The 18,906-nt window shown below is 53.3% G+C and overlaps 6 protein-coding genes across 6 annotated transcripts; 2 read left to right on the top strand and 4 right to left on the bottom strand.

Annotated features, from left to right (window-relative positions):
- Positions 1–199: 199 nt before the first annotated feature.
- STEHIDRAFT_69864 (uncharacterized protein) lies at positions 200–1,297 on the bottom strand (the record flags this gene model as incomplete). Its single annotated transcript, XM_007311657.1, has 4 exons — positions 200–342; positions 419–693; positions 764–1,003; positions 1,062–1,297. 4 exons carry the CDS (start codon positions 1,295–1,297, stop codon positions 200–202), a joined length of 894 nt encoding a protein of 297 aa, XP_007311719.1.
- Positions 1,298–2,539: 1,242 nt separating this feature from the next.
- Positions 2,540–4,406, top strand: STEHIDRAFT_163921 (uncharacterized protein; the record flags this gene model as incomplete). The annotated part of the gene is made up of 2 exons (XM_007311663.1): positions 2,540–2,631; positions 2,687–4,406. 2 exons carry the CDS (start codon positions 2,540–2,542, stop codon positions 4,404–4,406), a joined length of 1,812 nt encoding a protein of 603 aa, XP_007311725.1.
- A 316-nt stretch (positions 4,407–4,722) lies between these two features.
- On the bottom strand, positions 4,723–8,881 carry STEHIDRAFT_173229 (carbohydrate esterase family 9 protein; the record flags this gene model as incomplete). Its single annotated transcript, XM_007311662.1, has 20 exons — positions 4,723–5,040; positions 5,113–5,236; positions 5,320–5,540; positions 5,612–5,909; positions 5,984–6,602; positions 6,659–6,670; positions 6,732–6,825; positions 6,881–6,940; positions 7,002–7,080; positions 7,133–7,172; positions 7,227–7,314; positions 7,372–7,419; positions 7,471–7,618; positions 7,681–7,732; positions 7,786–7,797; positions 7,854–7,864; positions 7,929–8,061; positions 8,114–8,270; positions 8,323–8,368; positions 8,424–8,881. 20 exons carry the CDS (start codon positions 8,879–8,881, stop codon positions 4,837–4,839), a joined length of 2,904 nt encoding a protein of 967 aa, XP_007311724.1. The 3' UTR covers positions 4,723–4,836.
- Positions 8,882–9,449: 568 nt separating this feature from the next.
- Positions 9,450–10,678, top strand: STEHIDRAFT_106371 (40S ribosomal protein S5-1). The gene is made up of 6 exons (XM_007311661.1): positions 9,450–9,589; positions 9,660–9,797; positions 9,868–9,973; positions 10,031–10,171; positions 10,233–10,334; positions 10,415–10,678. Exons 1-6 carry the CDS (start codon positions 9,507–9,509, stop codon positions 10,454–10,456), a joined length of 612 nt encoding a protein of 203 aa, XP_007311723.1. The 5' UTR covers positions 9,450–9,506; the 3' UTR covers positions 10,457–10,678.
- A 2,012-nt stretch (positions 10,679–12,690) lies between these two features.
- On the bottom strand, positions 12,691–14,681 carry STEHIDRAFT_116726 (uncharacterized protein; the record flags this gene model as incomplete). Its single annotated transcript, XM_007311660.1, has 3 exons — positions 12,691–13,462; positions 13,518–14,199; positions 14,267–14,681. The coding sequence occupies 3 exons, from the start codon at positions 14,679–14,681 to the stop codon at positions 12,691–12,693; spliced, it is 1,869 nt and encodes a 622-aa protein (XP_007311722.1).
- Positions 14,682–16,181: 1,500 nt separating this feature from the next.
- Positions 16,182–18,263, bottom strand: STEHIDRAFT_126600 (uncharacterized protein). Its single transcript, XM_007311659.1, has 5 exons — positions 17,697–18,263; positions 17,268–17,610; positions 16,988–17,218; positions 16,499–16,914; positions 16,182–16,433 (listed from the first exon to the last, which is right to left on the bottom strand). The coding sequence occupies exons 3-4, from the start codon at positions 17,201–17,203 to the stop codon at positions 16,852–16,854; spliced, it is 279 nt and encodes a 92-aa protein (XP_007311721.1). The 5' UTR covers positions 17,204–17,218; positions 17,268–17,610; positions 17,697–18,263; the 3' UTR covers positions 16,182–16,433; positions 16,499–16,851.
- Positions 18,264–18,906: the final 643 nt, after the last annotated feature.

Here is an 18,906-nt window from a genome sequence, read left to right as displayed (position 1 = left end):
GTTCGAGCAACACAGTCCACAAAAAGTCCATCGGACGCGCAGTCCGCTGTATAATATAGTACTAGAATCAAGAGCACTGCAAGGAATGCTGTAAGGTACGTCCGTGATCGTAGCTAACCCACTCAAATAGTCCGTGAGGCTGTGGGCTCTCTCTCTTTCTGTCGTGTGACTGCGTACATGTAATCAATCGTTCGGTCGTCTAGGCAAGCACCATGAAGCCGGAAGCCAATGCGAGCAGGGAGGCGAATGATGAGCCGACCGCGAAGGAGACGGCGGAGGAGTCACTGGCGTCGGTGCTCAAGCCCGAGGCCGTCTGGGAGATGCCAGAGGCGGTGGAGCCATCTGGGCAGAGGGTACATAATGAATTGATGAACGAGTAAAGGGGTGCCGCATGGGACCCGAGAAAAAGTTCACATACCGGTGAAAGAAGACCCGCACTGGCTCTGGAGGTCAGACACGATGGTAGATCCGGTGGAGGACTGGAGGAGCGCTGATTCCGTGCTGTTGATGACGTTGAAGGCCTCCTTTCCGCAGTTGGAACAGGTTACGTTCTGGAGAAGTGCGGTGGTGTTGGCTGTGCTGTCACCGGATACCAACTGAGGAACGAGGGACACGATGTTGTTGATGGTGAGTGTTGTGCCGAGCGAGGTCTGTACGTTGTCCAGCGTCTCCGTAACACAGAGCTCGTTGGCGCTGTTGCTGTACACGGGAACGATGTATGTCAGATGGCCGTTGAATGGGATAGGTGGAGAAAAGCACGCACTCCTGCAAGCAAGCAATTTGGCGGACGGTCGGGTAATATTGCTGGACATCGGCAATGATGGTGGCGAGCGTCGAGTTGTCGATGTCAATCCCGAGCGAGGCCAAGTCGGTTGCGCAGCCTGTGGTTACATTGGTGATGATATTCGAGATGCTCTCGTTGCTGCATGCGGATTGGGAGCAGGCACCAGTCAACCAGCTGTTTATTGGCTGGACGAGGGAGGTGTTGCCGGCGATGGCAAGGCTGTCGATGGCGAGACGTGAGCACTATATATTGTCATTGGTAAAGAGAGGAAGCCAACCTGACGAGGCTGTTGGCGTTGATACATGTGCCGTCGTCGCTGGTGGCAACACTGGTGTAAAAATAGGGAGAGCAGGACAAGAAGGAGGTCGTGAATGCAAGACGAGCGAGAGTCAGTACGGCAGAGAAGTAGAGAGAGCTTAAATAGACGAACCTCGTCAACGTAGACTGACACTCGCTCGAAAGACTGAGGCTGCAAGTGCGGAGAACTGTCAGCGGCCTGTCGTTGCCACCCATGCCTGATGAACTGACCTCTGAGCAGAAGCAGAAATGGCGCCTCCTGCAATCACGGCGAGAGTGAAGATAGACGAGAACATGATGAAGAAAGAGATTTGAAGATTACGATTGGAAAAGGGTGAAGGGTGAAGAAAGAAAAGAGATCCAAAAGCCGGTTTTGTGATCGAAAGGGAGAGGAGAAGGAAGGTATATATAAGTAGAGCAGAGCGCCAAGCTTTAGCCTCTGGAGAGGCGGCTGTGCATGCCGGGAGCTCGGCAACGATGACCTTTAATTGGCGATCACGTTGTCGCCCTGCATGACGTAAAGGTTTCTATATATGGGATGACCGCGAGACGCTCGCGGGAGTCCTTGTCTTTGTTTCCTGCACAGTCTTGCGCTTCTTCTCAACATACAGTATCGCTCACTTGCCAGACCGCAACGTATTCTGCTTTTGCTGCGCTCCATTGACAGCACACGAAATCTGCTATGACAATAATGATATCTATGAGCTCAGCCACTCCGTTTCCTCCCCATCGGTCAGTACGATCGCCAACTCTTTGCTGGCTGTGCACCAACCCTGCACGGAGAACGAGCGCTGCTTGGCAAATACGCAGTAGCGAGGCTCCTCATCATTACGGCGCTGTCAATTTCGACGTGTACACACTACATATATGACTCCAGCTGTCATCGATGCTCGTCGCCGTTTGCATCATCGAACATAAACATATCAGTCGACAGTATAAATCATCAAGCTCTATACCACCACAGTCTCTGTCAACGATTGGAAGACTCCCATCCACCACCTCCCGCTAAATACACCCTCTCCCGTTCCTCCTGACGGATTCCCAACCGCCGCGATGGTCGTAATCAGTTTCATCTTGGCCAACTCCATTCCACTGCCTCCTTTCTTCGTCCAATCATCGTGATCAAGCTGTGAAATATACATCATGAATATATCGTGGGTTGCTTGATCTGGAGAAAGATCTTGGGAAGAACAGACGGAATTGACTATGTTCCGCGTTTTGTACCACCCTCCGTCTTGTGTATTATCTATACGCTCCTGCAGTATCTAGTACTGTCTGCCGGACGTGACGCGACTCGAAAGACGACTTGTTTGAGAACAATGAAGCAAGTATAGCACAACCCACGTGTACGAGACGATCCTGGCGAATCTGTGGTGAGCAAAGGAGTGAGCCGCGCGCCCGAGTTTGGTACGAAGAACCTCTCGAATCCGGACTTGACACCGCTCGCTTTGTTATCCGATGGCTCCAGTGCCCTTGGCCACCGTTGTGCACGTCGACGCCAGTCAGTTCACGGAGCAAGTCCATGATTATTTGGCCAACGCGGGCGAGATGTACGCTGCACAATGCCTGTTCGCTGTCGCACAAGCCTTATTCTATCTTGACCAGATCGCGTCTTTACCCGTGGAGACTAGACAGGTCGAACAGAGAGCATTATTTCGTGGTATACGCGTCTGAAGCCGAGGCGGCTGGTGCGATTGCTTTGTCGACGAACGATGTTATTGTGAAGCCGTTGGCACGCGCGCCACAGCAGCTGCTCGACATATTTAACGCCGTCGCCCGCGGCCCTTTTGGCGACCGTCCTCCCACCACAACGTCCTCTGCCGACCTCACGCCGCGCTATACGACCCCGAGCCCGACGTCTCCCTCCTCTTCGCACTCAAACTCTGCTAGTCCCCTCACACCGACCGGCCATCCGCGTGAGAGTGCTGAGAACGGCCAACGCGCCGCCAAACGTGTCAAGCTCTTGAAGCACGCCATGCACACTGACCTTGCTTTTGACTCGCTATATGCGCCCTCGCCTTCAACGAGCATCCCCGGGCCCTCTGGATTACCGTACATCTCCCTCTCTACCCGCCGCCAGACCGGTAAGCAAATCGACGGCGGCGGAGGACTGGACCGTGGACGCTCTCGTACGCCGCCACCTGCTCTACTCTCGCCCCCTCCGTCTCCCATCCCTGTGAACCTTGGAAGCTCGGCCGCCAATTCCAATGGACGGCCGCATTCGTCGTCGTCGTCGTTTATACCGTCTGGAGCCCCTCCGATGCGGGCGTCGTTGGTGATGCCGCTCTGTGGCCAGTCCATTAGTATTGATTTGGATTCCCTCGACGAGGACCCGCAAGCTGTGATCAGTCTCCTCAAGGCCGCCGAAGCGGACAGGGACAAGTGGATGCTCGTCGGTGGCGCGTATCGTCGGAAAGGAAACTTGAATGCGGCCATATCGGTCGTCAACAGGATGCTCGAAGGTATCCTCCCTACCCGTTTGATCTCCTCGCCCTTGTCTGTTGTCTTCCAGCATCATTCTCTGACGTTGCTTTCGTCTGTGCTGTGTACAGTGATGAAGGAAGCATCCATCGCAGAAGAACAACTGAGGCCCGCCTTTCTCATGCTTTCCAGCTGCCTTACCGAGCTGGGCAAACAAGCGCGGCTACCGAACGGGAGGGAAACCGCAGAGTCCAACGCATGCTTCGAACAGTCCCGCTATTGGCTCCAAAAAGTATATGGCGCGCTCAAACCCGAATTGGCCATGGCACAACAGCAGCAGCAAGCTTCGTCCGGACGGCCAAGGGCGATCAGCAATAGTACCACCAGCAACGGCGCATCCAGTCGCTCCTTCCCGGTCTCCACGCCCACGACTTCCGTTTCCTCCTCGTCATTACCCTCTTCGGAGCAACGCGCGCTCGAAAGAGAGCTCATGGTTCTCCGCGATAGACACTCCTCCTTCATCTCTGAGCTCACGGAAGCCCGCACCGCCAAACGCAAAACGGAAGACGAATGCTCGCACGAGCGCACCCTCCGGCGACGTGCAGAGGCGCGCATCGACGAGTTGGAGCGGCAATTGAGCAAAGCGGACAAGAGGATGGATTCGGCGGTGGAGCAGGTGAAGAGGGAAGTCGAGGCGAGGAGAAAGGCGGAGGATACGGCGGAGGCCGAGAGAAAGGCGAGAGTCGAGACGGAGAGGACGGCGGAGACGAGGGCGGAGGCGACGGTCGTTAAGCCGGCGTTTGAGGAGATGGCGGGGTTCTTTGCGAAGGTGGCGAGGGGAGAGTTGTCGATGGGTGCGATTGCGGAACTTGCCAATGGGAGGAGGAACGTACCCGGACTGTGACCAGGGTCGTCGGAGAGGGCTCTATGAGTGGTATGTTGTATGTGAAAATCATCGTGGTCGTGGTGTGTTGTGTGTTGTATGTTTTCGTTCTTCTTCTGGCCGTGGACCTTGCAGTTGCCAGGAAAAATTCTTGTACCCTCATAGTTTGCAGTGTCGTGTCTCAATCACCATAAGCATATGGTTGTGTCTACCATTTGATACCCATCCAGTTAGAACATCTGCACGTCTCCTTCCGAATATCTTGTACGATCTTGCAGCGTCATCTTGTAGCATTTCACGTCAATCGGTCTATCAATGGCCATATCCCCTCCAACATATTATTGTGACACAACACAAGACAGGAATAACATTCAAGAAACACTGCTTAGGCAGGGTATAAAACATGCAGGCAACAACACGACACAAAGCACCGACCACTCTCAACTTTAGATCAAAACAAGTCCACCACTCCCCGACGAGCCGACAAAACGCCAACGACCTTCGCCTCCATGCTCAACAAGTCGCCACCCTCCGTCGCCACCAGATCCGAAAGACCCGCGGCTTCGACCTTACTGCCGAGCAATTTCTCGAGGTTGGTCGAGGCGAGGGAGAGCGCTTGGGCCTTGGAGATGCGACCGTCAGCCTCGAGCGCGGCCTAGTGGAGATAAAACATTAGTTTCCTTGGTTTAGAGGGAGAGGAGGGAGAGAGAGAGAGGAGAGGACGTACCCAGCCGACGTCGAAACGTGTGTTGCGCGCGCTCCATTGTTCCTCGATACCGATCCCGACAGTCACGTTGTTAGCGAGCAACAACGAAATCTCGCTCTCTTTCGTTAACGGCGGGCCCGGGAGCCTGTACCAAACAAGACAATTAATCAATATGTCAACCAACATCACTCCCACTGAACGGCGAGGGCACGAGGTCGCGGGACGTACACTCTTTTCTGCTCCCAGGTCGTAGGAAACGGTCTCGAGGAAACGAAGATGACGCCGACGCCAGCTTCACCGATTTCCTTCGCGAGGAGGTGGGCTTCTGTGGCGCCGGAGAGGGTCATCTTGATGCTGCGACCCGTTTGGGCTTCGACTTCGGCCTTCAGCAGGAGTAGGGTGGCGATGATATCTGCGCTGTAGACTTCGATTACGATGGGGATATCACCCTGGGAGGGGTAATCATCGCCACATGAGATTTGCGCACTGCGAAGAAGGATACGCGATAGTCACTACTAACCTTCACGACGTCTACGAAAAGCCTGGCCTGCTCAGAAGATTTGAGAGGGGCTTCATCTGCTGCTACTGAGCTCGCAGCAGTCAACAACATACGGCGCAATGCTGCGATTTGAGTGCTAATGCTAGGTTTGGACCCGAAGTGGCGTACGGTGACGTGCAGCGCAGTCGTCTCCTGTAGCACAGCACCGAATTCGAGTTTATGTGCCGCACCGAGGGAGAAGGACGTGCCCAGGCCACCGAAGAAGCCGTAATGAGTGGGAGCCGTGATGGCTTTGGTGACCCCGGCACGGTAGGCTAACCTGAACGTCGAACAGATAGCAAAGTTTCGGTCAGAGCCTTGATGGCGTTCAGGATAGAATTGAGAGAAACATACAGAGCATCACGAGTGGCGAATTGTAGCCCATCGACGGCTCGAATGACAGAATCGTCACCTCCAACGATGCTGGGCACCTTCCCACCAAGAGGGTCATAGATCGCTCCGTCCCAAGTCGAAGGTTCGCCTTGAATGTCTTCCAGCCCGAGCGGAGAGCCGTAGGACAATAGACCAGGAGCAATAGAGCCGCCCTTTAGGTCAATTCTCTGCACCCTGTCGCCAACGAACTCGTCCAGCGGACAGATGCCCTCCGATTGTCCATAGCACTCCAAGGAACCGTTTCGCACGACGGCTATGCCATTTTCTATGTCTCCGGTAAGGCTTTGGGCCGCGTTATTGTACAACTCTTGGACTTTGCCGGCCAGGGGAGCGTAGATGGACCCGACGTTCGTGAACACCACGATCTCGACGTCCGATTTCTTGGGGGAGAGAGGTGGGAGACCTTCAAATTTGATGGCTAGTTCTTTTTCGCGGTCGAAGTTGGGGACTTTGGGCGTAGCTTGGAACGCGGTGTGTTTATTGGCTACGTAAGGTGAGTCGAGTTGGGGTATCCCGTCGATGTAGACTTGGGCGGGGGTGGCACCGAGCGAAAGGGGATGACTGTCCCAGATGACTAGGTCTGACCAAGAGTCAGTAAATGAGTTATTGCATCAAACTGGACGGTGTGTGGCATACCAGCATCCCAGCCTGTACAATGAAGGTGATAGTGAGTTCAGGGACAGTGACACGATCGACAAGACGACTCTACCTTGTTTGATGTAGCCTACACGGTGATCCAATCCCATAACTTGGGCAGGTGTCGAGGTCACAGCAGCGATAGCCAAATTCTCAGGTAAACCATACTAAGGACTAATATGTAAGCACAAGTCACGATGCTACCATTGCGGCGATACTCACGTAGTATGCCTGCTGTGCCTCGTAGAGTAAGTGTCGAGAGTCCAAAACGGGATGATCACTCTGGATGAGACGTAATATCAGTGGTTAAGACGACAAGAAGGGAGTAGGAATTGGATCCGACCTTCATGACGACACGTAAACCGTTCTCAGCCAGAATGCGGGGAGCAAACTCAGAACCCCTGTAGGCTTCACGCTTGTATCTGCAGAGAAGGCCTCAATATACCAATACTTAGTGAAGGTCAGATCACTGGCCTGGCATTGGTGGCAAACATGGCAACGGCGGGTGTCCGTCCTGATAGTATATTTGTGTGTGAGACAGGCTACTTCATGAAGAGTCAAAACGTACCATAAGCCTGTTTAAGCACATCCGGGACGAGGTAGGCCTCATGGGCGTGGTGTACGGCCGCGACTGGGAACTCGAACTCGTTGCTGAGCTGGGGAGACCAGTTCAGCGACGGTAAAACAATGCGAGATCGACGAAACGGACACACTCTAACTAGGTCGTCCAAGTCCACAGCTTCGTAGCAGTGAGTTTGGACCTAGTTTAGCTGGTTAGCCACGACTCCAAATGTGGAGCAAAACAGACAGACCTTGACGCGTCCGCGAAGGACATCGACGAGAGCCTCCCACTGCAGATCTTCCGGGAAAGATTGAGACTGAAGGCTGTCCCAGTCACCGTGATGGGCTTTGTGGCAAAACGCATCTTGTTTCTCTTTCAATTGCCGTGCGGTGTCGTAACTGAACGAGACGAGTTGAAATGTTAATGACATCGAAGACATGGGCAAGAACGAAGCACTGACGCCTTGCGGAATGCCCAGAACGTGTCCATCCTAGTTCCGTCATATACTCGACCTACGAGTGGGTGTTTAGTCAATAATTCTAGAAAAGAAAAGTCAAATGCTTACTTGGGTTCTCGCCTGAAAACTCGAATGAGCACTGGAATCGCACGGAATTTATACAGTGAGGCACGTACCGCAGGCATGTCTTAAGAGACGTACGAGGTGCTATGAGTGAGGAAATATCAAAGGGTGAAGGAGAAGAGTCTCACTTCATCTGTCGCCAGTGCAGTGGAGCATGTGGATCGCGATATGTTCCATTGATATCAGCCGGTGGCTCCAGGAGCATCGACGTTGGCGACCTTTCCAGAGTTTTGCGCAGCTTGATAGTGAATGCCTGCCCTCCTGTTCACAAACGTCAGTACCCGCGGCTTTTGGGTGAGAAGATGACACCGACCGATGGCATTTGCTGAGCCAGGAAGTACAAGAGCAGTTGTGACACCTCCAGAGATTGAAAGCTCATATGCGTCATCATGAGTGTTAAGGCCGTCGAGTGAGCGAAGCCATGGTTGGGTGATTCCGTGGATGGAGTTGTCATCTACGGCACCATCAAGCTGGTATATGTCAAATTACATCGCTCCTTGTAAACCAAAGGCAAAAACGAACCGCTGGGGAGGGTCCGTCACCGAGATGCGAATGGTTATCAACAATACTGGAGGAGGGCTGGTCAACGGGTGGAGGCTGTAAGGCATTGTATAGTGTCATACCCAGGCGTCACCCAGGCTCCGTGAACGTCGATGACTTCGAGTTCCACTGGAGGTAAACCGTCCTCGAGCAAGTTCCCAAAGGAGCCTACGCCCTGGATGATGCCCTTGTTGAGGTAGATATCGCCAGTGACGACTTCAGTGCCGTTCTGTTCGCCTGTCCAGATACGAGCATGCCTGAGGAGGGTAGGCTTGGTACCGGGTACGAAGCGGTCAGAGACAGTGCGGTGATGAAAGTGACGAGATGGTCCGGGCTCGGTGTAGAGTGCATGACAGCGCTCGAGAATATGTTCGGCATGAGGAGGGAGATGTCCAGTCTTCGTGTAGAAGCTGGTGGTTGAGATAAGGAATTGGAGGCAGACAAAGACGGCAAGAAGAGCGGCGAGTGCCCCAAACCTTCCCCTACGGGATGGTCTTGGAGCCACAGGGCGAGCAACAGTCGGCAGAGACTGTTTGTCCATCGGCTCAAGTTGACGGAACGAACTTGAACGAGGCAAACAACGCGTTCAGGGGAAGCAGCGTGATGTCACGCTCATTGATCGCCGTCACAGATCTCCGATCATTCCGAGCCGTGCCTGAGTCCCCGATCCCGGCAATTTAAGCTTGTATACGCCGGAGCCACCACCACCACTCTCTGCGTTCCAAGCTGAACAGAAACGTATCTTGCTGTAGCTGAAACCGTTTGTGTTCACGTTTGGAGTGGTAGAGAGGATTGTGCGCAGACCCGCGACGTCTTGGAGAGCACATGTCGAGCATTCAGATGCAGTTAATGCTCTTCCTGTCCAGCATCGCGAATTTGTGATAGAATTCTGCATAGAGATTACTCCGGGAAGTCCAACTTATACGCTCCAACTCGAGCGAACCACTTTTCTTAACCACAGGCAAGACTTCAAGTGAGCAAAACGGAGACTACCATAAATGGAAGGAACTGTACAGTTGACGGAAAATGCCGACGAGTGGCGAAACCTTGTTTTGGGTGGTTCGTGGCGGGAAAGCCCGCATATCGTGAGAAAAAAGAGCATACTCCGTCGTCGACACTCGCGCCCGCGCCTGCAAGCCCGCCCTCTCCCTCAACAATACCTCAAAATGGCCGCGGTTCAAACCCTCCCCAAGGACGTCTCCAAGCTTGGACAGGAAGTTAAGCTTTTCGGAAAGTGGGAGACTCAGGAGTGCGTCCTTTCACCCATCGCTTGCCTGCTGAAGTGCTGACCCATGGTCCTTTCTTGTTCGCGTTCGCAGTGTTGAGGTCAAGGATATCTCATTGACTGATTACATCCAAATCCGTCACGCCGTCTACCTTCCCCACACCGCTGGCCGTTATGCCAAGAAGCAATTCAAGAAGGCCCAGATGCCTATTGTCGAGCGCTTGGTCGATAGGTGCGTAGGGTTTGGACGTGCACAGATAGTCAGGCCGGCTGCTTATCGTGTGCCATACATGGTGGTGTAGCTTGATGATGAAGGGCCGCAACAACGGAAAGAAGCTCTTGGCCGTCCGGATTGTCGCACACGCGTTCGAGATCATCCACCTCCTCACCGACCAGAACCCCATCCAGGTTTGTTCAGCCTGAGATACTCTCAGAACGAGACTTGTTACTCAGCACTCGTTCCAGGTTCTTGTTGATGCTATTGTCAACACTGGTCCTCGTGAGGACTCCACCCGTATTGGTTCGCAGGGTACCGTCCGTCGTCAGGCCGTCGATGTTTCGCCACTCCGACGAGTCAACCAGGCCATCTCTCTCCTTACCGTTGGCGTATGTCTCTTTCTCAGCTTTCGCAACGAAAGATCGTTTATTAACGGAATGCATTGTGTAGACACGCGAGTCTGCCTTCCGTAACGTGAAGTCGGTGGCTGAGTGCTTGGCTGACGAGCTGATCAACGCGGCGAAGGGTTCCTCGAACTCGTACGCCATCAAGGTGCGTCTTCTACCCGTCGACGACTCTGTCTACAGCACCATTATTCCTGTGACTGACATCTCATTCGATTCGTTTTATAGAAAAAGGACGAGCTCGAGCGTGTGGCCAAGTCCAATCGGTGAAAACCTCTTGTTGCGTTGCTCTTCCATCGAGGGAAAGGGGCTTTGCGTGTCCTGTGTCATGGTGCAGCTCGGGTCTTTCCTGTCTTTATTTCTTCGCCTCTCCATGCATGACAATCCATGTTCTCCATGTACTTCTCGCTATGACACCGTCCACCCGCAAATCTGCTTATGCATCATCCGGTCGGTGGGTATGGAAACTCAACGAGAATGGCCAGCTACTATCCACGCGGAAAATATTTGCATCTCACTTTCAGACCCAAGTCTGCCGTGGCGTACTCTCAAAAGTGTCTGATGGGCTCCTCGAAACTCTAGGCTAGATCACACTGCTTCACGGTAGTAGACAGGCTCGCCCGTACTCTCAGCGCTCTCGCTTAGAGCACTTTTGATCTTTCCGGCGTATCGTCGCCGTCAACCCATCTCGGAGATATTCCGCGGCTATGTATGTCGACCACGGAAACAAGGTTAGCGTTCAGCGATGTCAAATGCCAATGGCACGGTGCTTGTGGCGGCGACAGCGCGACACGAACGGAGGTGCTTTGGATCCCTGTCGGCGGAAGGTTTTCCGGATTAAGGCCTAATGCTCGTCGTAGAACATGGCAATTCAGCCATAAGGGCATGTCGCATTGCAATACGACTGTGATGGAAGTGATGCGTTTATCCGTGTGTCAGGCAGGGGCCTCGGGAGCACGCATGATGCTGGGCGGGTGAGGGGGTATGTGCCTTTTCGGCAGCCGTTTTGGGCGTACATTGCTATGGACAAGCATGCAGCAGCATGACGTGGGGTACCGGTAGCATCGTGCGCTGGAGCCGGGCGGTTTCGCCTCAGGCATCACAGTGCGGACCCTGGACCGGACGACCTTCGTCACAAGCTCCATGTTCCTCACTTAGAGCCAGAGCCTATTGGAGGGACGGAGGGTCCGGGCTAACATTAATATCATTCTGCGACTTCGAGCGTACAATGGGATAAACGTTGGAGGAATGTCCTGGAGGTCAGGCCTCAGGTTCTGGAAGGGTTGAATTACTAGGCAATGATCGTCGGGAGATTGTTTCTGGAGCGTGTGTTCGTTTGTTGCGTGGCGGGGCATTTGGATCGGTGGTGCGTGCGTGTGTCTTGCAATTATACATGCATGCGGCCGGGGCAAATCACACCAGTAGAATGAATGTGTCAATGTCCGCGGGTCTAAGCACCGGTCTCACGGACCAGTATAATTTAATGCTATTCGAGAGAGAGAGAGGGGAAAGAAACACGGAGAAAACAAGAGCTAACCGGGAGAGGAAAAGAGACCCTAGTGCTTTCACAGATTGCGACGAGGACAAACAGGCGGAAAACAAGGAGACAGATAGGAAAACGGGCCGTATAAGTGGATAGGTTGGGAAAACAATACAAGATGAGACAGAGAGAGACAGTGCGAGACGGATGCACTAAATGAGTAGATAGAGAAGATGCGGGCCAGTGAAGACGACGATATCAGGAAAACAAGCAATTTGCGTGTGCGACGGTGTTGGCTGGAGTCGATGGGGTGGATGTCCGACAAAGGTAGTACACATCGGCCGAGAACCCAGCAGAACAATTGTGAGGACAGCACGGGGTAGGAAGCAGGCTGATGATTGTGACGACTCTGGAATGCGACGACAAATAAAAAAAGAATATGGAAATATGGACAAGTACATTAAGGCGATGAGGGGTGGTGCGTGATCGACGGGGTCGGGGACGATGCGATGGGAGGGTAGGAGGATATGAGGGTCGGTTTGGAGAGGTATCGGGTCGCAGAGGAGGGCAGTACTGGGAGGGTATGAAAAAGAAAGAGAAAAGCAGCAAGGGGGTAATAAGAAAGTAGAAGGACGATGCGACAAAATAAATCCACAAAGATGACCAGATCCGCGCTCCATGGAGTTTTCGACTGAGAAAATGTTGCAAAAGAAAAACCCATGTGAAAGACGTGATGAGATGGCAAGTCCAGATGGAGTAGATGCAAGTGGATGGGAGGACGATGGTAGGGCCAGAGCAGTCGCTGATGCGGATAATGTACAGATGTAGAGCTCAAGGAGGACACGGGCGACTGGGAGAGCGGCTGGGAGGTGTGAGTGAGCGGGCAGAGCGCAAGGCGTTACGGGAAGAGAGCAGGAAGAAGTCGACTGCTAAACGAGAACGCCAGGCCGCGAGTGATGGTAGCGGAAGAAACGACGAAACATCGATATCGACGCTAGTGTGCAGGATTTACTCGCGCTCCATGCTACCGCCGTGGTCCACTCGTGCTCGAGGGCTTGGGGATTGCGCCTTTCTCGCCCTTGTACTCATATTCCTTTCCGAACTCCATGATCATCGCCTTTCCCATGAGACATACCCATCCAATGCCATCTCCGGTGACAGGAGATCCGGGCCAGAACAACTCGCCCTCTTCGTCTTCAAAGTCGGGCTCTGTCTCGTCTGCGCGCCCGAGAGACGATTGGACCATGCGAGCAAACGTACGCGGGTAGTGCTGCGCGAGAACGCGCAGGGAAAGAAGTTGTTGAGCCCTGTCCATATTTTCCGTAATTTGCGCGATATGAATCATGGTGTTGGTCGCGGTGTGGATGAACTTGGCGTTAACGGGCACATTTGTGGTAGCCGCGATAGGATGGGGATCCCCCTGCAGCGTATAGATCGGCGTGCGTCCCGGGGGACCCCTCACGACGTCAGGCGTCCAATCGCGCGACGCGGAGGCCACTGCAGTGGCCGTCGTACTGTTGCTTGGGCGATCGCCCGAACCAGGTGTCCCCGTACTATGATTGGTAGGTGTTGAGTTGGCGCTGTTTGCACTGACCATACTGGCCGGCGATGGAAGCATTTGGGGCGTGTGTTGCGAGGACACGGCTCGCGCAGGGGCCGTCGGCGCTTCGGTCGCCGCATATGCCCGCTCGACTATGGGCTTCGTGTGTTCGAATAGGTTTCGTAACTTGGGGACCAAACTGTTTTGGTTGTATCGCATGGAGAGGCCGGCGTGGATGAAAGCGTCGAGCATCCACCTGCAAAATATGACGTCAGATGGTAGGATCTATCAAAGGATAGACTTATACATACACTATGCCGTAAAGTGCTCTTTCACGTTCGCTAACGTTCGGATCGTTGAAAACAGCGCCCTTGACATAGACCATGAATGCTTCGATGTTGTCCCAACGACTGGGAGACGGGTGGCCGGCTATAACATCCCCGGCCCAAAGGCTGTAAGCGAAAGTGACGAGAGCGTCTAGGAGCTCGAGCTTGGCGATGAGGGTGCTGTGTTTGTGATAAGGTGAGCCTGGTGGCGGGGGAGCGTGTAGAGGACGATAGGCCTTGTGTGTGGTAGAGTAGGATGAATATTTGCGAAGCTCTCCCGAGTACTTGAGCACGCGGCCAGCGTCGTGATAGCGGTCTCGTATTTGGGGCCAGACGGGATCATCGCCAGAGAGATTCTTGCGGGGGCGGCGAACGGGGAGATCATGGTACGAAAGCTGAGGGACACGGGACACAAGGGGTTCGTCTCGAAGCTCGCCCTCTTCACAAGGCTCGTGGTGGGAAGAGGACGGTGCGGACTGTTGCGAGGTTGAGGGGCGAGGGCGAGGGAGGTCTGGAGCGTCTGATATTCTTGGGCGCTTTGAGGGGCCAGATGAAGCAGCGACATCGGATTTGCGCTTTGAGGAGGAGGGCGGAGGTTGAGGGGACGACGAGCGAGATGCCGGTGGCGACAATGGGAGGGTGGGCGGGAGCGGTGTCGGGAGGGGGCCTAGGATCTGGATGTGTGGGAAAGGTAAGTGATGGGTCAACAAGGAGCGAAGAGGGGTGTGAATGACCTGTAGGTTGCGTAGGAGCTGCTGTCTGGTGAGTCTGCTGTTGACGAAGGGGTGAGTGGGGCGGTGAGGGGGAGAGCGAGAAGGTGAAGTACCGATTTTGATGCTTTGGCTTGTGGTCGAGAACTGAGGATGAGGCGTCTGAGGCCGAGGGAGGCATCGCTGGGCTGGGAGCTGCTTGCTGTGGACGGGGGATGGTCGTGGTCGGGGAGAGAGCGATGGCTGGCTGGGAACGGCTCGAGCGTCTCCTCTGCTTCCGCTCATCCCACCGCGGCCGTTCGCGGAGCCGGCCTCTCGGTGCGGCGACACTCGCCACCGCGCCTCCTTCCAGACTCGTCTTCGCTCCTTCCGCCTCAGCTTTCCTGCCCGATGCGCTCCGTCCCACCCGCCCTCCCTCTTTACAGCTGTATCCCTCCATTATTGTCTTGCGTCCTTTCACCTGTATCTACTGTTCAAAAAACAAAACACTGAGCGGTATGCACTGAGGATGTGTCAGATCAGTCCCAATCAAGTGCCGCCCAGCCCCATTTGTCATTTCCAAACGCCCTCAAGCTGTGATGCCCGCAACACCAACGTTCTTGTCGGATTCTGCGAGCGGCAAAAATGCCATCATCTCAGCTCCTCCCTTTCCCAGCCTGCCCATGGATTGCGTCCCCCTCCTTGCTTTATCCTCTCCACGTGCTGCACCTATATCTCGAGCCCTTGACGCACAAGGACGACTCCGACCCAGGCCGACCTTTCGTTTGCGCCCTGCGAAATCGATGGCCAAGTCGCCCTCCAAAGCATCGTCCTTCCATTAATCCCCCCCGATCTCCCTATCCGGTGAAGACCACACATGTGGCACCGCCAGCGCGACATTCCCGCCCCCACCCTCCTCTCAGTATCCAGCCTTGGGGCCTTTACCACGCGCTCTCTTCATATTCTGCTTCTTTGTTCAGTTCCCTCTCCGGTCACTATACGAGTCATGTCATCCAGGCACAGTGCCCGTTTAGGTATATGTTCTTAATTGTCCGGCGTCACGGTCACAAATATCAACCAAACCGGTCATTCCTTATGAGCACATCGGGCTCGCACCGATCGACAGCAAATGGGTTCAAAGCAGAATCGTCAGGAACAAATGTCTATTGTTTATTGACCTGTGCTTTCTCTACGTACTTTGTTTCCTTCGCACCCTCACTCCCAAACCTTCCCAGGATTCCGCTCCTCCTTTCCTTTCTTTCCGGATCGCCGTCTGATCTCCATAACGGCACCACCTTGGCTGCCCGGTGCCGTCCCCTCTCCGCAATCCTGATTTTCCCGCGAGAACGCACACTCCCAATCAGCCAGCGCAGAAGGTGGCCCTAAGAAGTGCTTCAAACCTTACAAGACCTACAGCTCTAGCAGCTCATGCTATGTATGGAAGATAGGTCTCGATCCGCTCAAGGGAGGTCAATCATTCCACAGATGAAACGCTGCATCTGAGGGCCTCCCGGTACAGACGTTCTGGACTTGCCAGCGCATGGAGTGGGATCCCAGTTGCGCCGGTTTGCAGATGCGGCTCGTGCGAAGGCGCACAGTACACTCGCGGTCATGATGAGAATACTTCTGGTCTAGTCACATCTCAGCTATAGCGGCCTTCGAGGCGCACGTTCTATTTTTCGTAACTTGTCTGCCAAGTCGTACAGTCCGTGCAGGTGCGGCATCCGCTTGACCAATCCCCGGCACGAATGTGCCGTCAAAAACTCTCTTGTTCATTATAAAGGCGCTTCAGCATTTCTGAGTGGCCTGCCACCCTGCACTCCCCGAGGCCTCCTAATCTTGTGGTTCGCTGACAATCGTGCATTACTGTACGATCTTGCTGACTCCTCGAAGGAACACCCACCAGGTTACATGTCGTGGGACTCGACTCTTCAAGGTCCCCAGACGAACAAGGTTGCATTTTTCTCTCGTCCAGAACCCGAGCGGTTCGATCATACTACTTTTGCCAGGCTCCGGTTGCGAATTGGCGCCACAGGCGCTTTCTCCTGTGGCGCCAAAGCAACCTGAGGCAGTGAGAGTTTCACTACTACTTCAATTTGTTTGTTTACAGGGACAATATGCGTATGTGTATGTGCAGAATGCAACAGGGCGAAAATTTTCCAGCTACTGAACTACATAACATGAACCCATGACGATAGGCCTCTGTCAATGGGTACGGCTCGGTCATTCTTTCTCTAAGCACAGGAACCCCGCTGACTGAGTTCTGTTTGTTTATAGATCTCAGATCAGCCCGGACAGCGAATTCCCAAAGTGCTGTATCTCTCATCCTCAGATCACGCAAAGTCTGCAGTATAAGGTTGCAAACTAAATGGGTTGGTCAGTTGCTGAATCATACTGATACATGGTAAGTTACAGCTGAGACCCGATAGCCGAAGCTGAGGCGGTAGACCCGATGAGGGCCAGTGGTTTGCTGGCAGTGGCAATGGGTTCTCAATAGTCCAGCAGGCGCGCGAAAACGGAAGATAGGTCCGAACTTGGGTGAAGTGATACGTAGCACACTCACCCGAAGCTTTCCGCAAGGGGGCACGATCAATGAAGTGTAAGTAGCTGTACTGAGAGGCGCTCCGGAGTCATTTTTTGTGTGATATTGGGTGGCACGACGGTGCTCTCGACGATAGTAGGTCTATGTCGAGGTGAGTTGCCCGTCTTTCCGAGTCAGCACGGTAGGACCTACGCAACTACGCATACTGATTTCATTTGCCCCAGGTCAGACTGCGCCAAGGAAATCTCTATAACGTGCGAACTCGTTAGAGATATGAACGAGCCTCGGATGGTCTCAGTATCGACTGCGAGCGCCACTGGGATCACAGCTACAGTTGCCGGCAACACCTCAATTAATGTGGGGCGCTTTTCCTGTGCTTCCTGTGTGGTTAGTTTGTGGCGCGGGACGGCTCTGTCGCAGTGTTGTGATATACAGGGCATAATAGATGAAGACAAGTACGTGAACAAGTAAATCATTAATCCATCGCTGATTGTCTCTACATAGGGAACAAACAGATCTCCATGCCAATCGATTGTTTGGCCCGGTCTCCGTATATTGTGAGTTTCTGGCTGTACTCACTTCGGTGACAAGCAATTAGTTGATGCGCACGGGAACGGACGCCATGATGATGGATGAGTCGATTCATACCGTCTAATGATGATAAACGCGATCACTGCCGTGGAGCTGTTGTGCTCTGAGCTATCACTCTGACCGTGCATTGCGCTAAGCGAGCAGCCTGACTTACTTGACATGAGACTACAGCACGACCGGTGCACAGGACTCTCGTACTAATTAGCCGTTGTGAATGATGCGGCAGGCTATCATGCCTATCAGGCATAGCTCCAAGGTTCGTACTACATAGCTTCAGAGGTGTGTTTCGCTTGTCAACATCAATTAACTGACAGCGTTTACGGATTGGTGTTTTTGTTATAGGACGATCACTCTGTGCGTGCGTTGTGTTGATGGTGCGTTTGCTGCAACTACATAGGACGAGGTCCGCACTTTAGTTGTCACGATAAAGCTGGAGTCCTCGAGATGTCTGACAGCAGTCGAATTCGGAAGGAGTCGACTCCTGCGTCATCTAAGAATGACACTGGATTATTTCGGGGTAGGAACTATTTATTGTTGGATCTGAGGCCTGAAGAATGTTCTCCGCACGGCCGAGGATAGCGCTCTTTAACCTTATTTTATGCCGGGTTTCATCCGTCAGCTGTTTTGAGGTTGGCTGTAGTACTGCTAGCTCGTGCTGCTCGAACTGAACACTCAGGAGACAGATTTGGCGGCGTACCCTCGACACGTTCGATATGTTGGGTGACGATTCAGAATGTGGTCTATCTTGTAGGGATCGATCTCAACGTTGAGAATATGAATGTAGGGCTTGTATTGCATCATATAGGTGGACCTGGTACTGTACACCGGTACCGCAGAGCTTGGCTTCCTCGTTCATTACATTCCTCTTTACTTATTCCTCGGTGTCGCACCTCGTGGATATGGCTTAACCTGGATTGCTGTCGTCGTGCTAGGGAAGAATAGAACAATGGAAGGTGTCCTTGGTCATTGGCCTGCAAGACCGGTTATTGTTTTCTTGTGAGAGAAATATGGCGACCAGTGAGACAGTGGACGTGGGCCACCCCCTGATCGTTCTAAGTAGCGCCACACGCTAACGCCAGTGTGGCCCACTGCTAAAACTAAAGACGCGACTTCAAAGCTTTCAGGCATCGACTGTTCCTCTTGATCCTCCATGTTCCTGGAAAGTAGCAGGCGGAATGCCTACTTTCCCAACTATCCCTCAATTCCTCGTTATTTCCTTTTCCACAATAAAAGATAAACCCAAATTAGGCAGTTAAAATCCAAAAATTCCCTCAACCAATCTATCTGAATGATGTTCTGGCGTATTGAGAATGTCATTCAAAAATCATTCCACCCTAAAAGTCGTATTAAATAAAAGTGAGGCAAATACTAGATCAGGGACATCATATTCCGGTGGTTTTTCCGCATTCCCGCTTCCTCCCTACTTCATCACCAGAGTTTCCATCTTTCCAGTTCCACCGTTTAAGTCCCATTTCCTCCTCTTATATCCTTTGCCATTCATCTTCTGCCTCCAGTCTCATCTCGTTCAACATAGTCCTCACATACTTCCACC

The sequence above is a fragment of the Stereum hirsutum genome (genome assembly GCF_000264905.1).
Source record: "Stereum hirsutum FP-91666 SS1 unplaced genomic scaffold STEHIscaffold_30, whole genome shotgun sequence".
NCBI classification, from domain to species: domain Eukaryota; kingdom Fungi; phylum Basidiomycota; class Agaricomycetes; order Russulales; family Stereaceae; genus Stereum; species Stereum hirsutum.
This window is presented reverse-complemented; position numbering and strand designations above follow the sequence as displayed.

Excerpts from the sequence above, each read along its gene's own strand:
- STEHIDRAFT_106371 (XM_007311661.1), top strand. The coding sequence starts at position 9,507 with ATGGCCGCGGTTCAAACCCTCCCCAAGGACGTCTCCAAGCTTGGACAG. Across the intron at positions 9,798-9,867 it reads GTCGAGCGCTTGGTCGATAG|CTTGATGATGAAGGGCCGCA; the intron begins GTGCGTAGGGTT and ends ATGGTGGTGTAG. Across the intron at positions 9,974-10,030 it reads CCGACCAGAACCCCATCCAG|GTTCTTGTTGATGCTATTGT; the intron begins GTTTGTTCAGCC and ends CACTCGTTCCAG.
- STEHIDRAFT_126600 (XM_007311659.1), bottom strand. The coding sequence starts at position 17,203 with ATGCCCTGTATATCACAACACTGCGACAGAGCCGTCCCGCGCCACAAA. Across the intron at positions 16,915-16,987 it reads TTTCCTTGGCGCAGTCTGAC|CTCGACATAGACCTACTATC; the intron begins CTGGGGCAAATG and ends CGGGCAACTCAC.